The sequence below is a fragment of the Diplodia corticola genome (assembly GCF_001883845.1).
Source record: "Diplodia corticola strain CBS 112549 chromosome Unknown scaffold4, whole genome shotgun sequence".
Lineage (NCBI taxonomy): Eukaryota > Fungi > Ascomycota > Dothideomycetes > Botryosphaeriales > Botryosphaeriaceae > Diplodia > Diplodia corticola.
Genome location: NW_017971483.1, coordinates 799,395 through 814,231, shown reverse-complemented (window position 1 = coordinate 814,231; position 14,837 = coordinate 799,395). Strand labels below are relative to the sequence as shown.

General features: G+C 56.6%; 7 protein-coding genes across 7 annotated transcripts; 2 read left to right on the top strand and 5 right to left on the bottom strand.

Moving 5' to 3' along the window:
• Nucleotides 1–12: 12 nt before the first annotated feature.
• Nucleotides 13–1,448, top strand: BKCO1_4000242 (plc-like phosphodiesterase; the record flags this gene model as incomplete). The annotated part of the gene is made up of 2 exons (XM_020275674.1): nt 13–133; nt 181–1,448. 2 exons carry the CDS (start codon nt 13–15, stop codon nt 1,446–1,448), a joined length of 1,389 nt encoding a protein of 462 aa, XP_020134252.1.
• A 259-nt stretch (nt 1,449–1,707) lies between these two features.
• Nucleotides 1,708–2,379, bottom strand: BKCO1_4000241 (general substrate transporter; the record flags this gene model as incomplete). The annotated part of the gene is made up of 2 exons (XM_020275673.1): nt 1,708–1,988; nt 2,091–2,379. The coding sequence occupies 2 exons, from the start codon at nt 2,377–2,379 to the stop codon at nt 1,708–1,710; spliced, it is 570 nt and encodes a 189-aa protein (XP_020134324.1).
• Nucleotides 2,380–2,738: 359 nt separating this feature from the next.
• Nucleotides 2,739–7,004, bottom strand: BKCO1_4000240 (serine threonine protein kinase; the record flags this gene model as incomplete). The annotated part of the gene is made up of 6 exons (XM_020275672.1): nt 2,739–3,477; nt 3,531–4,630; nt 4,732–6,036; nt 6,091–6,782; nt 6,830–6,907; nt 6,974–7,004. The coding sequence occupies 6 exons, from the start codon at nt 7,002–7,004 to the stop codon at nt 2,739–2,741; spliced, it is 3,945 nt and encodes a 1,314-aa protein (XP_020134325.1).
• A 1,261-nt stretch (nt 7,005–8,265) lies between these two features.
• Nucleotides 8,266–8,994, bottom strand: BKCO1_4000239 (uvi-1 protein; the record flags this gene model as incomplete). The annotated part of the gene is made up of 3 exons (XM_020275670.1): nt 8,266–8,391; nt 8,474–8,590; nt 8,674–8,994. The coding sequence occupies 3 exons, from the start codon at nt 8,992–8,994 to the stop codon at nt 8,266–8,268; spliced, it is 564 nt and encodes a 187-aa protein (XP_020134176.1).
• A 1,239-nt stretch (nt 8,995–10,233) lies between these two features.
• Nucleotides 10,234–11,480, bottom strand: BKCO1_4000238 (arrestin (or s-antigen) n-terminal domain protein; the record flags this gene model as incomplete). The annotated part of the gene is made up of 2 exons (XM_020275669.1): nt 10,234–11,249; nt 11,309–11,480. 2 exons carry the CDS (start codon nt 11,478–11,480, stop codon nt 10,234–10,236), a joined length of 1,188 nt encoding a protein of 395 aa, XP_020134175.1.
• A 227-nt stretch (nt 11,481–11,707) lies between these two features.
• On the bottom strand, nt 11,708–12,331 carry BKCO1_4000237 (acyl-n-acyltransferase protein; the record flags this gene model as incomplete). Its single annotated transcript, XM_020275668.1, has 2 exons — nt 11,708–12,284; nt 12,327–12,331. The coding sequence occupies 2 exons, from the start codon at nt 12,329–12,331 to the stop codon at nt 11,708–11,710; spliced, it is 582 nt and encodes a 193-aa protein (XP_020134180.1).
• A 688-nt stretch (nt 12,332–13,019) lies between these two features.
• BKCO1_4000236 (retrograde regulation protein 2) lies at nt 13,020–14,812 on the top strand (the record flags this gene model as incomplete). Its single annotated transcript, XM_020275667.1, has 5 exons — nt 13,020–13,212; nt 13,275–13,341; nt 13,410–13,581; nt 13,671–14,108; nt 14,177–14,812. The coding sequence occupies 5 exons, from the start codon at nt 13,020–13,022 to the stop codon at nt 14,810–14,812; spliced, it is 1,506 nt and encodes a 501-aa protein (XP_020134179.1).
• Between the last annotated feature and the right edge of the window lie 25 nt (nt 14,813–14,837).

Sequence of the window (14,837 nt, the reverse complement as noted above, 5' to 3'; positions counted from 1 at the left end):
TATACTGCCAAGATGGGTCAAGGTGGTTACTTTACGTTGGTCAATGGGACGCAGTACACATGGAGGCTGGACCCCAATGCCATGAACACCAAGCAAGTGATTGCATGGAACTTCCCGGAACATTTGCCGCCAGGTGAGACAGGTGCCCGTTTCTTTAGCACTATGATTAACGAGGACAAGGTCAAACTGCCGAAATCTATCTCCAACTCGATCAGGGTTGGTTCGTCAACAAGAGCGAAACCCAACTGCGGCGCATCTACCACCTCGAGGGCACAAGAGGATGTTCCTTTCAGATTATGGTCACTGACGCACCGTCGGCCATCCGCGTGACCTTGAACGGCTTCTCAACTCCCGGCCACCCCATCGGGAACGAGTTCGACCTTGGCTGGGAGCACGACGCGACAGTGCGCTTCATCCTGTCGGGCACCGAAGGCTACTTCTCCTCCAACAGCGGCCCCATCGACTGGATGCAACAAAACCTCCGGAAGCTCGGAAACCGGCCTCTGTCGCAGCTCTGCATCCCGGGCACCCGCAACGCAGGCATATCCACGCTCGACCAGCGGCCCGAGTCCGTCATCGCCCCCATGCTTCTGTGCCAATCCAGCCCGGTGCACAAGCAGCTCCTCGACGGGTCGCGCTACCTAGACATCCGGCCCGTCATCGGCGGCGGCGCGCTCTGGACGGGCCACTACAACCAGGTGAAGGGGCTGGACTCGCTCTGGATCGGGGACCGCGGCCAGAGCCTCCGGTCCATCGTCGACGACATCAACCGCTTCACCGCGGTGAGCAAGGAGCTCGTCATCGTCAACCTCTCGCACGCCATCAACACGGACGTGGGCGCGACCAACTACCGGCCGCTCGACCAGGGGGAGTGGAACCGAGTGCTCGAGGAGTTCGGCCGCGTCCACGACCGCTTCGTCGTGCCCGTGGCGAGCGAGGCGGCCGGCCTCACCAAGCAGCCGCTGCATCACTTCATCGGGCCGGGTCGGGCAGCCGTCATCATCGTGGTCGAGGACGGGGGCGTGGCGCTGGGCGGGTATCAGCACCAGGGCTTCTTCACCGCGGCCGAGGTCGGCGTCAACAGGCTCAACTCGGACCGCGACGACTGCGCGGCCATGACGCGCGAGCAGCTGCAGAAGCTGGACACGCTCGACTCGGCGTCGGACCCGCGGCTGTTCCTCTTGTCGTGGACGCTGACGCCGCAGACGGCGAACCTGTCGTTTTCCAACGACTGGGAGTTTGTGTGGAACGGGTCCGAGTCGACCAAGTGCGTGAAGACGCTGGCGTACTCGGCGAACAAGGCGCTGTTTTTGGAGTGTCTGCCGCATTGCCATGGCCGGAACATACCGAATGTTGTCTATGTGGATTACTTGGATGGAACCGACTTTGCGGCGCTGGCCATGGCAGTGAATGATCGGTGCTTCCCCTTTATGATGTCGAAGCTGTGAAGGAGTTGTTAATTCGTTTCGTTTGCTTCGTACTCGACGCTGGTTAGTAGTTGATTGTATCTCGTAGTGTTGGTGTTACTCATCTATATTTGCCATAAGACCTTCCACAAAGCCCCAACCCGACGCCGATACTTACATTGACAAGTCAACGCTGGTACTAAATGCTCAAACCAGAAAACCACATGTAATGCAAATCAGCACACCTTTCATTCGCTATCTTCACATTCAAAGCACCCCACTACCCTTGTCCTTGTAGCAATCAATTATACACGCAACTCGGGGCCGTCGCCCCGTCCTTCGGCACGATCACCACATCAAAGATGTTGCACTCCGGCACAGTGGGCAACGCGCCCGGCTGCACCGAGACTATCCACTCGTCAAAGTTCGACCGCGGACACGCTTGGAAGCCCGCGCCCCGGAACTGCAGCAGCTTGTCGTTCCAGTGGACGATCTGTCGGAAACCGGTGGGCACCTGCGGCTCGGCCGGCGCTTGGCCCGGCTGCGCGACTTGCAGGTTTTGGCCGTTGGTGCCGACGAATACTGCCCGAGTTTTTGGCGTCAATTGGGGGATATGTGGGCTGGGGTGAGGAGTGTGTGTTTGTACGAGCATGTCTACTCGGAGCTGATGATTGGGTCACGTACTGATCTGAGCATCGCCGTCAGGGTTGTAGGTTGTCAGTCCGATAAGGAACTGTGTGTAGGTTGTCGAGTCGTAGTCCGCATTGTCGCCCGTGCAGTTGGCATCGGAAGTGGTGCCGACGGCGAGGAAGCCGTTCTTGGCCACAATGGACTTGCCGTCGATGGCGGTTTCGTTGGAGAAGGCGCGAAGCTCGAAGACAGACACGTCGACGTTTGGATCGGGCGTCGACTGCGCCATCACGCAAGAGGCGCCGAGCAGTGCAGCGTTGAAGATGGTGCCCTTGAACTGCATGGTGGATATTTCGTTGATGTCAAGTTGAGATGGTGGGGAAAAAAAGTCAAAAGTGCACTTCTTTATATGTAGAAACCTTCAGCACGATGACGTTTACGCCAAGTCGCCATGGCTACACCGTACTTGTTTGTTGGCTAGTGTAGTCGCGGCTAAAATGCTGCATGCAACACGAGAACTTCAAATACGAGGAGATCGGCGGACCGTTGGACGAGGTGTACTACTTTCAACACCGATACTGCCGCCATCTATTCGCTCTTGCTGTTGTATTTCATGAGTTCCCCATCAAGAAATTGAATACATGTCTCCAACTCAGATTGAATCTCAGAAAACAATAGTAGGGTTGAAGTCATACGTACATTTCAAGAAATTGAAACAAGTGACCCGCTGTCCTCAACGGCTATGTCTTTCCCCATTAACTTTCCAACACCAACACGCTCCCAATCATGTCTCCTCCGCTTTCCGATGATCAACACATAATGCGTCCGTCGGCCACTTGGCTCCTCAAGCTTAGACCTTCCGATCACAACACACTTTAATTCTTGCCCCACCGGTCGACCTCCTCGATCGTAGATGATGCTGTCATCTGCTGAGTCTGAGAACCCGCGTGCTCTAGCCGTGAGCTTGGAGCTGGCTCCTCGATCAGCCGTGTGCCACGAAGATTGCTGAGAGAGCTTCCGGTCCCAAGGCGATTTGATTTGGTCCTTGTCCCAGGCAACCTCGTTGAAAGGAACGTCCAGGTAGTCGATCCCTCCCTCATACGCCATCCAAGACCATGAAGGCACGTTGTCGTCTGGCCCGAAGTTGATCTTGACCATGGATTGCACATCCGAACCGCGCATCCACAGCAGACTTCGTCCTAAGAAACCTTCAAGGCCGGGTCTGTGACTGTCGAAGATTCCGTATCCGCCATGGACTCCGAGAGCCCGGATCAGCCTGATCTCCAATCCAGCGATAGCAACGGGCCGATCTGTGCTTACCGACAGGGCAAGCCGCGAGTATTGCTTGTAGAAAGTCTCGAAAAAGACGATGATGCCGCCCTTCGATTGGTTCCTCGCGACGTTGGGGAAGTCGGAGTCGCCCAGCAGTGCTGCTTTGCTGCTATGCGCTTGTAAGCTAGCTATATGGACGGACGATGGTGCATGAGGACTTACTTTGCCATTTTTGTGAGGCTTTCACAACGAATGCCGTGGCCGCACTCCCAGTAGGTCTGCTCCTTCGCAAAGTGGATTGTTCTCCGCGCCAGGGCTCTCTCTTGGAATACCCAGCCCCGTGTGTTGAGCTCTGCTTCCGTGACGTGGCCGTCAAAGTCATCGATTGCCTCGCAGACATAAAGACAGTTTGCTGAGCCATCCGACACCGTCACAAAGTCTCGCGGACGTGGAGGTTTCAGAAAGCCATCTGCCGTTCCTGATGCTCTTGTTGCGGCAACCACACAGGATGCAGAGCTGAATACATCCTCCATGCACTTCGCCTGTTCATCCCAGTCGCCATCAGGGCCTTGGATGATGCATATCGAGTCGATCCATAGATACCGGATTCCCAGTGCTCTGGTGACTGTCACAGCATCTTGAAACGTTCGTGGAAGAGCAGCCATCTCGTAATTCCGCTCCAGACGTTCACGAATGTTTTCCTTGGTTGTAGCGAATGGAGGATTTCTGACTTTCATGCCCCAACGGTGAGATAACGCAACGTACTCTCCATTTTGACTTTTCGTCTCGCATAGGCGCACAGAGTCTGCGTCATTGTCTGGCCTCACGTCAATGACTCTTTTCGGCAAGGTGCCTGGCGCGTTTGAATGGCAATCGTGTTGGCCATTGCAGTGTTCGAGCCATTGACGAAGGACTCGAAAACGTGTTTCGCCTCCTTCCGGCAGGGTTGGGAAGCCAATCTGGAGATCCTCCAAGCCGCCCGCAATGTTTGGGCTTCTACATATTGATAGGACGGGACGACCGAGACCTGTCTTCCGGATCGTAGATCCATCGCGGTACAGTTGAATTTGTCCGGTGATTCCCAGATCGATGCAAGCCCGGTAAAAGAGGCGGCAGATGTTGCAGCCTTGGGCCTTCTCGGAAAGCTTGGTCACGTCGTCCTCCAGTCCAAAGTCAGGTTGCGAAAACCTCAAGTCTTGACAACGCTTGCAGAGGATTTTGGTGACTGATGGAGATGGGACAGTCCCAGCGAAGTTGGTTCCGCGGAATGCATCCAGTGCAAAATCATTATCAACGATAAACGTCCAAGTATCATTCAGGGTCTGGGTAGACGTAAGTAAATATTAGGATTGAATACTCAAAAGCAGGTTACGGGGGGCTGGAATGGCAGGTAACGCGGCTATGGTCAAGCATCGTTACGTACATGGGTATATTGGGTATCCAAAGGTTGGGCTGGAAGTTCAATGCGTTTCTCTTCGTAAGAAGCAGAATCTTGAGACGTGACTTGATGCCCTTGTATACCCAGTCCATGCCCAGGTACCGTTAGGAAGGTCTGGAAAGGCGATCTCGGCTTGCTCGGAATCACGACTTTGTCTCGTTTGCTTCCCGTAAACAGGTACCCGCGATCATTCTCACCCTTCTTCTTCATTTCCCGCAGCTCTTGCTCAAGCTCGGATGCAGTTGCGCGACATGGATCAGTCCTGGCTCCGTTGCCACTGTCTTTTGTGTTGGTCTCGATGACAAGCAGCTTCGTTCTGACAAGGGTGAGCAAGTCATTGAGAGCACTGTTCTTGCCGCTTTCGCACTCGGGATCTTTTTCTTGAATCTTGGCCATCCAGTATGTTGCGATGTCGTTCACCTCAAATCGGTTGCCTCCCTTGAACAGGTAAAAGTTTGTCCCAATCAAATCTTGATGCATGCTGTCGTCGATGCGGTTTGCATCGAGTGTCTGGCGATCAAACTCTTGCAAGCCACGGTCGCCGTGAAGAAGCCAGATGATGAACTCCAAGGTGATGCATCCCATTGACCATACATCGTAAAGTCGGGTCCGGGGTTTCGATTTGGCGTTCATGGGGTGGGCTTCGGGACCTTCGTACTTCACGGTCCCGTATTTCATGCTCGTCGGTCCTACTCGGTCTCGTGTTTGCGCCGTGTGACGTCTCGCCAGTCCAAGATCGGCAATCTGAAGCGTTCCCAGTGGCTTCGGGTTGTTCGAGTCGGGACATCTGAACCTCAGAATGTTGGCAGGCTTCAAGTCTCCATGGCGCCAATGGCCAGCTTCGTCGGCCCTGAAATCAATTGCCCGGTCGTCGATGGTATTGAAATCGCCGTCATTGTCGTCTTCCGCTCCGAGGGCATTGGCCTCGGGATTGGAGGTCCTGCGGTCGATGGCTCTGGGGTTGCCGCCATGCAGGCATAATAGTGCACCGGAGAGGCCATGCAGCTGTTCAAGGACATCCTGGACGAGGTCTGCACTGAGGTCCGGCTTTTCGTTTTTTTCCCAGAACTGTTGAAGGCTGCCTCCGTCTGCCCATTCGAAGACAAGGTAGTATCTGCCATTCTTTTGGAACGCTGCAATGGCGCTTGTCAAATGTTCATGCGTGTGTCTGCCGGACCTGGTGCCATCAAGCGCATGCAGCTCCAGTTCCCATGCCGTCTTGGGATCTGGATAGTCGGTGTCCATGGATGGCTGCAACTCTTTGATAGCAACAGTAAGTCCGGTTCCAGTCTGAGAAAGCCTTTGCTCAGCATGAATACCACGGAAATTCAAAGGTGAACTTACTGTCGGGAGAATTGTCTGATGGCTCTTGTGTATCACGGCTTTTTGCACTCTGCTGAAGCCTCCGACAAGATTTTTGGCAGCATCTTCCTCGACCCTCACAAAGGGTAAGATGCTGTTGGGTGCAAGATCATGACGGAAAGTAGATTCCTTGAATTCAGGTGCCAGAAAAATCCATCTCATATCGAAAAAGTCCTGAACGGAGGTAACATCCCAGTGTATCTTGTCATGGAGTGCATCGAAGACTTTGTGATGGTTACATTTGCTCTTCCCAGCATACGTGCATTGAGGATCGTTTCCATGAGGCAGAAGGTCGTCGTGGAAGTTGTTTGTGTGGAATTTCCTCATGATCGCTACAAGTTTGTTGCCGGACTTTTTGGTTGCTCGGAGCACTGTGGCAAAAACCTTGGCTGCGTCCTGGGTTATGAAGTTGAGTAGTTCCTCTTCTGCTCCCGGCAGTGCTGGCTGGATGTTTTGCCTGCAAACAATGCGTGCGAGGCAGTCCAGCGGCAAGAACCTCTTTTTATCGAATTCGCTCATCTCCAGGTTCTCTGTGATTTGATCTAACAGGCTTGGTCGCTGTGGTGAACTGGTTTGACCCGACAAGTTGGACTGAGGGGAACCATTTCGCTGAGCCGTTATCTCAGGTCGATCGGGGAGGCTGAAAGCCTGCGGAGATGATGTGGATGGCGATGCTTCGAAGGTCAGTCGAAGTAAGGCCTTGGGAGAGAATGATGCTCACGTGTATCACGTCGCTGAGGCCGTATGTCAGGTGGATTGGAGACGCTGCAAGCTTGCGCAGATGGTGCGGGTGGTGATGCTTCGAAAAGTCAGTCGAAGCAAGGCCTTGGGAGAGAAGGTTGCTTACGTGGATGTTTTCTTTTACCCGAGTTTTTTAGATTGAACAAAGACTTCATCCTGTTGTAGCAATTCTCGCAATCGGGTATCAGGAGCATTTCGGTGAAGATTTGGGAGAGATCAAGTTGAGAGTCATGCACAGCCTTTGAAATCAGGCACCTTGGTTTATATGTTATTTGATCTTGTCTGTAAGAAAACGAGCCGATCACCTGTCTATTGGAGGATCACGGCAGCGGTCGGATGGTGCGGTGCAAGGCTGCGTTGTTGAGCGAGTTCCGGCGGTTACAGCTTGCTTGGATTCACGAAAACCGATTGGTGGAGAGCGAGGCTCAGAGATGTGACTGATCCGATAATCGCCATTAAAGGAAGGTCCGTCACAAGGCTGTGGCCGAGAAGCCGACCAGGCAGCAGTTACCAGGTCAATTTCAGCCCCAATGTCTCAGGGCTACGCTGACGACAACTCCGATCTTCGCAGCCAATGCCGATACGGAAGCAATAATTCTTTTTGCGTCACCAACAAGTCGGGCGTTGGCCTTGAATACAGAGTAAACAGGTGGGGTTGATATGCACGTAAGATTAAAATGGACATTGCGTCCGATAGTTAGACCCCACTTATCTTCTACTCCGCGCATGCTTTGAAACCCCGTATCTGGCTCGCAGAACCAATTCCTTCAGCCTTGTCTAGCGCTGGAGACCAACTAGACTCTCTTATCGCGCTTGCTGTTGAGTGGATGGCGTCGCGCCAATGTGGGCCTTTTCGCAACGAGTTCTCTTGCTGTGAAACACTCATTGGACTTGAGTACCGTCCACCTATTACATATAGCTTTCCGGAAAGTTCCTCTGCCCCACGGGGCCCGTTTTGCCGAGCAATCTACTGGTATGTACATCGCAATACCACCATTGAAAAAAGTTGCGATTTGATGCGGAAGAGCTTTTCCCCGCGGAGTGGTTAATGTTGTAGTCTACTATCCCAACGTCAATCCAGTCCCAGTCAAGACGCCAATCACAAGTGGACATTTTGCCCATGGACATAGACAAATTATGGTACTGCGCAGCGTAATCAGGATGGGGATGTTGCAATTAATAATCATTAAGCCACTCAGCCCTCGTTCAGCTTCTAACCCTCTGATAAACACATTACTTTATCACATACCGCTCTGTCATTACGCATGCCAGCAACCCGGTCCTCGCAACCATGCACACACAAATGCCGTAATAAACCCGCCGGCGGTTCCTGCGAACAAGTGCATGCTCCGCCAGCTCTCAGCCTCGTCCGCGCCTGCAGTATCACACTCGACTCCCCTCTTCAGCCTCGTCCATCTAGCACTCCCCGTTGGGACTGTACGCGCACACCGCCTTTGCCAGCTTGGCATCGAGGCTGTTCTTGTTCTCGGTCGCGGCATCGACGCAGCTGGGAACCGCGTCAAGGACTGAGAACGCCATCGTCTGTTCTCCGTTAGAAAATCCCTGTTCAAATGTAGAGAGAGAGAGAGAGAGAGAGAGAGAGAGAGAGAGAGAAGAGACTTACATCATCAGCCCCCTCGAGAGTCCTTAGAGTCGCAGCCAGAGGATAGCCGGACGGGGTGTCGGCGAGATACGACTTGCCGATGAGGGCGTTCAACATCTTCTCCTGGACCTGGACGAACTGCGGTGCCAAGTTTTCAGCAAGCAAGATCAAACAAAAACAAAGATCAGAAAAGAAAAGCGATCGCTCGGTGGGCAGCTTACAGTGTAGAAAGCGTCGCAGACGGCTTGCTGAGCCGCCTCGTCGGCGAAGGGCTGGGTCTCGGCGAATTGAGCAGCGTCAGAACCGGTGGCAGTGATGAGGTCGCTGAGGCTGCTGATGACGGCCTGGTAGTTTGCGGTGTAGGGGACCTGGTCCTGCGGGCTGAGCTTGGCGACCAGAGGGGTCACGGCGTCGGAACGCTCGGTGAGGTCCTGGATGCCCGCGACCATGGTGTCGGCGCTGACTGCGCGGCGCATCACGGCGGCCGAGGCCAGGCCAGCGACGGCAGGCAGGGCGGTGACGATCTTGGCGAAGAAGTGCATTTTGAGGGTTGGGAAGAGGGCGGGTTGACGGTTGGAGTGGACGGTTGTGGTGGTGAGCGGTGATGTTGGTTCTGTTGCTGCTCTCTGGGAGCTTCTTCTTATACCTGTGTGTCGTCGACTTCCTCCTTGGCTTTGGACGTCACAAAGGTAGTGGCGGGTGGGATCAGCAGGAGACATGGCGTCCTTTTCCCCTGCATCCGGTGCTGAAGTGCGTAGATCCTCTACGGTGGGTATTCACAAGCACGTCGTTTATGTGTAGCGTGGTGTCCGGCTGGCTGGGCAGGCCAATGCGTGCATCTGATAGGCTCCCCCTACAGGGCTAAGCTCATCTGCGGTTGGCCTGGGCCTGTAGCTGAGCCCGTGTAGATCTATATTGACATGCAGATCGGCTCGTAAATCGCCAGATAAAGTTGACGATCATATCTCGGATCTCAGCACGTCCGACGCACGCGCCCGGAAGGCTGAAGGCTGAAGGCTGAAGGCTGACCGCAACATCATGGCGTGTATACTAGTCGGGCCGTTCAATGACGTAGGGCATGCGGGCTAGGCAATGACAGCGGGAAAGACCAACTATTGATTTTAGCTTACCTGGGGGGGGATGTCGCGAATCTTCTGCGTCGAAGTGAAGCAAGTCAATGATGGCTGAATCCACTCTTCCCCACCCGCTCTCGATCGAGCTGTTGGGGTAGTGGGTGGAGGCCGTGTGTATGCAGATCATCATCCCCCTGAGTCGGTGGAAACGCCACATCAACAGCGGAGTGGCTCCGTCCTAAGTCCTGACCGTGCAGCTGGTACCAGCTTCCATGCCGTCGGTGCTGGAGCGGGCCGTCACCGCTCTCTCATGTTTAAAATGCTGACCGCCCGTGGGTATGCAGTCACTGCCTGACGAGCACACCTTTTTCGTAAGTGGCGCCCACAATCACACTACCCGACGCATGTCGAGCGGTGTCTTTTCTAAGCCACAAAGTATCTGCATTTTAAACGTGAGTTGGAGAAAGGAAGGACCTCATTGACTTTCCTCACTCAGCTCAATGCTCGATGGTAAGTCGGGTGCGCAAAGAGGTTGAGAAACTGATGACAAAACAACGTTCTGGAACGGTCTTTCTGCCACAACATTGTTGTCTCACACTTCATCATCTCACCCCCATTTTTAAATATTGGAAGAAGCTCAAGTTGTTTTCACGCTGGGGTATTTCTGGCCGTCAGCACTGTCGGAGAATATAGAATCAAACTCTTGTATTATGTGCAAATATGTAGAGGAACCCGCACAGTTATAGAGGCGGCGGAGGAGAGCAGGAGCGCAACCTCGAGCTCGTAGGTGCGTGAGACCAGACAAGAGTGGAAGGTGGGTACGAGCACCTTGCCGGGCGGGAGCTCGACGGGGATGGCAAGCTTCAGCAGGTAGTAGACGCCGCCGATATAGCCCGACGAGGGCGCAATCAAGTCGGCGGGTGCGGCATGGCCGTTGGACACCTGCATGTGCTCCCAGCCCGGAGACCGCTTCAGCCACTTTGCGCCGGCGAGGTGGAAGGGCGGCAGCGAAATGGCTTCGGTGTAGGCGCGGGTCATGGCGTAGGTGGTCTGTCCGTTGCTGGAGGTCCCCTTGGGCCCGATCTTCCACGTCGACGTGGCCTGGATCTTGCGCATGATGTCTTCGGGAGCGGGCGGGGCGCAGTCGTGGGACGCAGGGTCGAATCGGACGAGCACCTTTGTCGAGACGAGGGTGGCGCCGTCGGACTTGATGCCTTTGAGGGCGCTTGGTGTCTGGGCTTCCATGACCAAGCAGCCCAAGCGTCCGGTCAAGATGCTTCGCCTGACGCCCTTCTCCTCGCGGATGCGGTACTCGCTCGAGAAGGAGGGTGGCGGCTCGGGGAAGCTCGGCACGACGCAGAGCTTGGTGTGCGTTTCTGTGCACGCGCATCGGCCCTGGCTGTCGCTGACCTCGACCCTTGCGACGATCTTGTAGCAGATGTCGACCATGTCGGGGGTGGGGTCGTCGAGGAGCTGGCCGGCGTGTTCCCAGCTGTGGTTTCCACCCATGGTGGGTGGCAGTTGCAGATGGTCGTCGGGCAAGGAGACGCATGAGCACGCGGCTGGATCGAGCGCGTGGGGCACGAGGAAGCTGAAGGGAATGGGCCAGCTGCCGTCGGGATTGCTCGTGAATGTCCTGACTCGGCGTCTCAGCTTAAGAAAGCGTTTCTTGGTGGAAACTGGCCCCGGCGCAATGATGCTGTCGATGCAGGTCTGCGAGCGGCCTGCCGACGTGTGAGCGCCGCTGCATCATGGCAACGTGGGGCTGTCTGGCTATGCGCACCGGTGAAGAATACATCCACCTTCCGCACGTGGACGTCCTCGGGCGTGGTCACCACCACCTCGCCGGTTATCTCGTCCCCCGAGGCGAATCCGCCATGATTGCCATCGCTGCCCGCGGTGTTTACGTGTATGGCCACATCCACAACGTTGAGGCCGTCGGCGCTGGAAGCCATTCAAATACGGTTGGGGTGATTGGAGCAGTCGGCGGGAGCAGGGGCTGCAAAGAAGTCTTGAGCAGAACAAGGTTGGGACGGTTGTCGGCCACTAGCTATCTATCGCTACCGCGTCCGTCGATCCCTTGCCCCCCTGATCGAGTCATTCGGGACATCGGCAAGAAATGCGATTGGCAAGAGACAGCCAACTCCACTCTCCATGACTAAGTGATAAGTCATACGTACTTCTACAGCGCCTTTGCCATGATCCAGTCCGTCTGCACCACCGTGCCGACGACGAAGTCGTGCGTTCCAACCTTCTTGTAACCCCACTTCTCATACGCCTTCTGCGCCACAGCATTCTCCTCCCACACCCCCAGCCACATGTTGCGAAACCCCTGCTCCCTCGCCAGCTTCTCCACCGCCCTCGCCAGCAAACCGCCCACCCCCTTCCCATGCGCAGCCGTGTCGACGTAAATCCGCTGCAGCTCGACCGTGCTCTCGAGCGACTCGACGCACGGCTCGACCGAGTTCCGCGTGAGGAGTGCGAAGCCGACCAGCCTGTCGTTTTCGTCGACGCCGACCAGCGTGTCTTTGTGCGGGTCCTCGAGGTCCGCCGCGATGGACGCCGTCGCGTAGTCCTTGTCCAGGTACGCCTGCAGCTCGTCGGGTGAGACCGAGTGGCCGAAGGTGGCGCTGAAGACGTGAGCCCCGAGGGCTGCGATGGCCGCCGCATCGTCTGATCGAGCTTTCCGGACCTGGACTGCACGTCTCCGCACGCCGGCGGTCGTGGATTCGGTCGTGGTGGCGGACGGTTCCAGAGTGCTGCGGTTCGGTAAGTTCAATTAAAGTGAGAGTGAAACAAACGGCATTGCAAACCTTGATACGGGAGCTCTTGAACATGACGTAAAACCAGCTGATTGGCCGACTCCCCTGCCTGGTTGTTGCTTCAGAAAAAGGTAATTATATGGGCCCTTGTCAACCCAGAGCCCAACCCGCTTCTCTCGGCCGGGAGAACTCCCAAGCATCTTCTGCCCTCTCTCGCCCATGCTCTTTGCCATCGCCGAGCTGTCGTGGTCGTGGGCCATGCTACTCTCCGCCGCGGCAGTCAACGTGCTGTTCGTAGTATACCTACCAACCCGCTGCTCATGCCGACGCACCCCCCGGGCCGGGCCGAGCCGCAGGATTTTGGGGATTTTGGGGCCAAGGAAGAACGAACAACCTCTCATGCTGTCTGGGTGAAAAGTTGAGAGATGGAATGAAGGAAAACCCATGGTATGCGGGAAAGTGTCCAATATATACCAAGCTTGCCAAGCCATTGTCGAAGCTACTAGCCACCGTTATACAAGCATCCGAGAGAGCCACCCCCACCTCTCAACCCCACACTCTAATCCCCGATCTGCCAAGACGCCTCCCCGCATCTCGCTCGACACCCGAGAGTACGTCATCACCCGCACGGGTTGTGGCACCTCGTCGACCGCTCTTTATATCCATTGACGTCCCTCGTTCTGGCTGAAGTTTCACATATATTCCACGACTTTCCCACACGCCACCGGGAAAATGGCCACTGATATGAAGAACGAGAATGCCAACCACCTCGAGGATATCGAGACGAGTACATCCGATGAGCAAGCTGCAGACGTTCCTGAATACGATGCCAAAGAGACGCAGAGAATTCTCCGCAAAGTCGACTATCGGCTCCTGCCCATGCTGACCCTTCTGTACGTCCTGTCGTTCATCGACAGGAGCAACAGTACGTATCTGTCTCCATCTTCCCAGCGTAGCCCGCCGCTGACGCAAAGCTCGCCCATACAGTCGGCAACGCCAAAGTCGCAGGCATGAACAGCGATCTCGGCCTCACCGGTCCACAGTACAACATCGCGTAAGCCACCGACTCAACCTCGACATATCGACTGCACGCCATTAACCAACATTGCCCCCCCCCGCCAGCCTCACCGTCTTCTTCTTCCCCTACGCCCTCTTCGAAGTCCCCAGCAACGTCGTCCTCAAGCTGGTCAAACCCTCCATCTGGATCGGCTGCATGATGATCGCCTGGGGCACGGTGATGACGCTCATGGGCATCGTGCAGAGCTACGGCGGGCTCGTGGGCGCGCGCGTAGCCGTGAGTATCACCCACCCATGCATCCATCCACCCATCCATCCAGTCCCTCCCCCAGCTCCCACCCCTCGACTAAAACGCAGCACCACCAGCTCGGCTTCGCCGAAACGGGCTTCTTCCCCGCCAGCACCTTCCTCCTCACGACGTGGTACCGGCGCTTCGAGCTGCAAACGCGCATGGCCGTCTTCTTCAGCGCGGCGTCGCTCGCCGGCGCCTTCTCCGGGCTGCTCGCGTACGCGATCCAGAACATGGACGGCATCTGCGGGCTGCGGGGGTGGCGGTGGATCTTCATCCTCGAAGGGATCGCGACCGTGGGCGTCGGGGCGGGCTGCTTCGCGCTGCTGCCGGACGGCCCGGCGGAGGCGGCGGCGTTCCTGAGCGTGCGGGAGCGCCGGTTCCTGGTGCGCCGGCTGCGGATGGATGCGGGGACGCGGACGGGGAGGGTCGAGACGGCGGATGCGTTCAGTTGGCCGGCGGTGCGCGCCGCGCTGGGGGAGTGGAAGATTTGGTGCGCCGTCGTCGTGTATTGGGTGCGTATATACAGTCCGCTCCCCCCTCCTGTTCCCCCGACTAACGCACGCACGCCAACAAACTCAAGGGCAACTCCATCTCCCTCTACGGCTTCACCTACTCGGCACCGTCCGTCATCCTCAACCTCGGCTACACCGCCGCCGCCGCGCAGCTCCTCACCATCCCCATCTACATCCTCGGCGCCATCGCCACCATCATCGTCTCCTACTGGGCCGACCGACGCCAAAAGCGGTGGCCCTTCATCGCGGGGCCGTTCTGCGTCGCGGCGGGCGGCTTCCTCGGCTTGCTGTGCATCCCGCACCCGCGGCTGCCGGGGCTGACGTACGCGCTGCTGTTCTGCGTGCCGGCGGGGGTGTATCCGCCGCTGATCGGGGTGCTGGCGTGGGTGGGCAACAACCTGGCGCCGTCGTGGAAGCGGGCGGTGGGCATGGCGCTGCTTATCAGCGTCGGGAACCTGGGCGGTGCGGTGGGGTGCAACGTTTATCTGGAGGCGGAGGCGCCGCATTATTGGTTGGGGTTTGGGTTTGGGTTGGGGATCTCGCTGGCGGCGGTCGCGGCGACGCTGGTGCTGAAGGTGGCGTATGAGCGGTTGAATGCGGAGAAGGAGGCGGTGGGGAGCGAGGAGGAGGTGAGGGCGAGGTGGGGGGAGGAGGAGTTGCGGAGGATGGGGGATCGGAGTCCGTTGTTTAGGTATGCGGTTTGAGCGGGGAGGGGGGGGGGGGGGGGGG